Source organism: Thamnophis elegans, chromosome 4, assembly GCF_009769535.1.
Source record: "Thamnophis elegans isolate rThaEle1 chromosome 4, rThaEle1.pri, whole genome shotgun sequence".
NCBI lineage: Eukaryota > Metazoa > Chordata > Lepidosauria > Squamata > Colubridae > Thamnophis > Thamnophis elegans.
Window position 1 is genome coordinate 43313774 of NC_045544.1, and position 2190 is coordinate 43315963.

The window sequence follows — 2190 nt, forward strand, 5'->3', positions numbered from 1 at the left end:
AATTGCCTACCCAAGAAGGTGATTATTTGGCGTGGGTCATGAAAGAGCTGAAAATGATGAGTTATTTAATTCATTATTGTTATTTGATTGTCAGGAAGAGGAAGATTTTTTCATCTCTTGATACCGAAATTGCTTTGTTGACCTTCAGTTGTATGTGCTTTAATTGCAAGGTGGATGTGAATGCTATTTTCTACTCCCCCCCCCAACCATATTTGCCCTCCCAACCATAGATTATTCCTCTTGATATAGATCAATTGCAGACGTTCTTGTAGAGAAGGCCTGGCATGTTAAAATGAGCTTCACAGCTTTCCTGAACCAACGATAGGAAAACACATAAATCAAGGGGTTACAGGCAGAATTAAAGTAAGCAAACCAAATAAGAACATCAAACACAACAGAAGGGGTTATGAAATCCAGCAGGCTATCTACCATAGTGTCTATGGTAAATGGCAACCAGCAAAGGAGGTAGATTCCTACGGCGATACCTAAGGTTTTTGCTGCCTTCCTTTCTCTTTTTGCAGCTCCTGTTTGATGTTTGCTCCCTCTGGGCTTTTTGTTCATGCTCCTGATCTGTTTAGCTTGTCTAGTTGCCACTATAAATATCTTGATGTATAACCCTATCATGATGAGGCAGGGAAAAAAGAAGACTGGGAAGTTGATCCAGCCCCAGAGTTTGTTGTACAGCAGCTGACAACTCCCAATGCAGGGCACGCTTTGCAAAAAACTGCCCTAACTCTTCCTCAATTCCTTTGCTGTAAAGGAAGATGGATGTGTAAACCACAGGGATCCCCCACCCCAGGGCTATGTAGATGCAAGCAACCCGTAGGGTGAACTTGGTGGGATAGAGCAAAGGATCACAGATGCAGAATGACGGTCGACAGAGATAAAACAGAGGTGGAATATGGAAGTCAAGCAAAAGACAGTGTCCAGAAAGGTGTGCAGCCGGCAAAAGTCATCTCCAAAATACCAGCAGCTCTCCACAGAACGGATTGTGCTGAAGGGAAGGACAGTTAAGCCCAGGAGGAGATCTGCCAGGGCAAGAGAGAGTAGCAAAAAGTTAGTAGGAGTGTGAAGTGCTTTGAAGTGGTAGATGGAAATCACCACCAAGAGATTCCCCATAATGGTAACTAACACACCAATAGCACAGACCATGTAAATGGCTAACTGGACTCCAAACGGATGGAGGGTTCTTGAGCAGGATCCATTCATCATAAAGCACAGCGGGACTGGCGTAGTTTCTTCTGCTGTGGAGCTCATTTGGCTTCCCACTGCGTCAAATTTCTTTCTGCTACAGCAAACGTTCTGCAATAAAAGGGGGGGATTATGTGAATCACGAGTAGTACTAGTCCCTGTCCTACTGTCCCCATTTATTTGTACCCATTTCCTGAGTTCTTATTCATGTTTATTCCTGTTATCTTGTACATGAGTGACAAACAAAACAAAATAATAAAATAAAGTAATAAAGTAAAATAAAGTGAAATAAAGTGAAATAAATAAAGTAAAATAAAGTAAAATAAAGTAAAATAAAGTAAAATAAAGTAAAATAAAGTAAAATAAAGTAAAATAAAGTAAAATAAAGTAAAATAAAGTAAAATAAGTAATAAAGTAATAAAGTATATGTAATAATGTAATAATATAAAAATATAATAAAAATATAATATATATATACTAGTAATAGTATAATAGTATAATAGTATAATAGTATAATCGTATAATAGTATAATAAAATAATAATATAATAAATAATAAAATAATAATATAATAGTATAATATATAATAAAATAATAAAATAATAAAATAATAAAATAATAAAATAATAATATAATAATATAATAATATAATAATATAATAATATAATAATATAATAATATAATATATCTAATATAATAATATAATAATATATATATAATAATATAATATATAATATAATAATAATATAATAATATAATAATATAATTAATAATATAATAATATAATAATAATATAATAATAAAATTAAATAATAAAATAAAATAATAAAATGTGATCCCCAACACTGGGAAACAATATGAGTCAGAAGTTGAAAGATTGCTATTGTAGGCTAAGGCCACTAAATGAAAATGTGTCATCTTCGATCTGGTATAATCCCATTGGTTTAATATTCAACATTATTCAGCTCTTCTCTTTCTTGATGTGTCACTGTGACTCATT

At 33.0% G+C, this 2190-nt stretch overlaps 1 protein-coding gene across 1 annotated transcript; it reads right to left on the reverse strand.

The window, feature by feature from the left end:
* Positions 1-231: 231 nt before the first annotated feature.
* Positions 232-1227, reverse strand: LOC116507303 (trace amine-associated receptor 5-like). The gene is given in 3 exon segments (XM_032215342.1): positions 232-723; positions 725-867; positions 870-1227. Coding segments are annotated over 3 exon segments (978 nt in total). The 5' UTR covers positions 1213-1227.
* Positions 1228-2190: the final 963 nt, after the last annotated feature.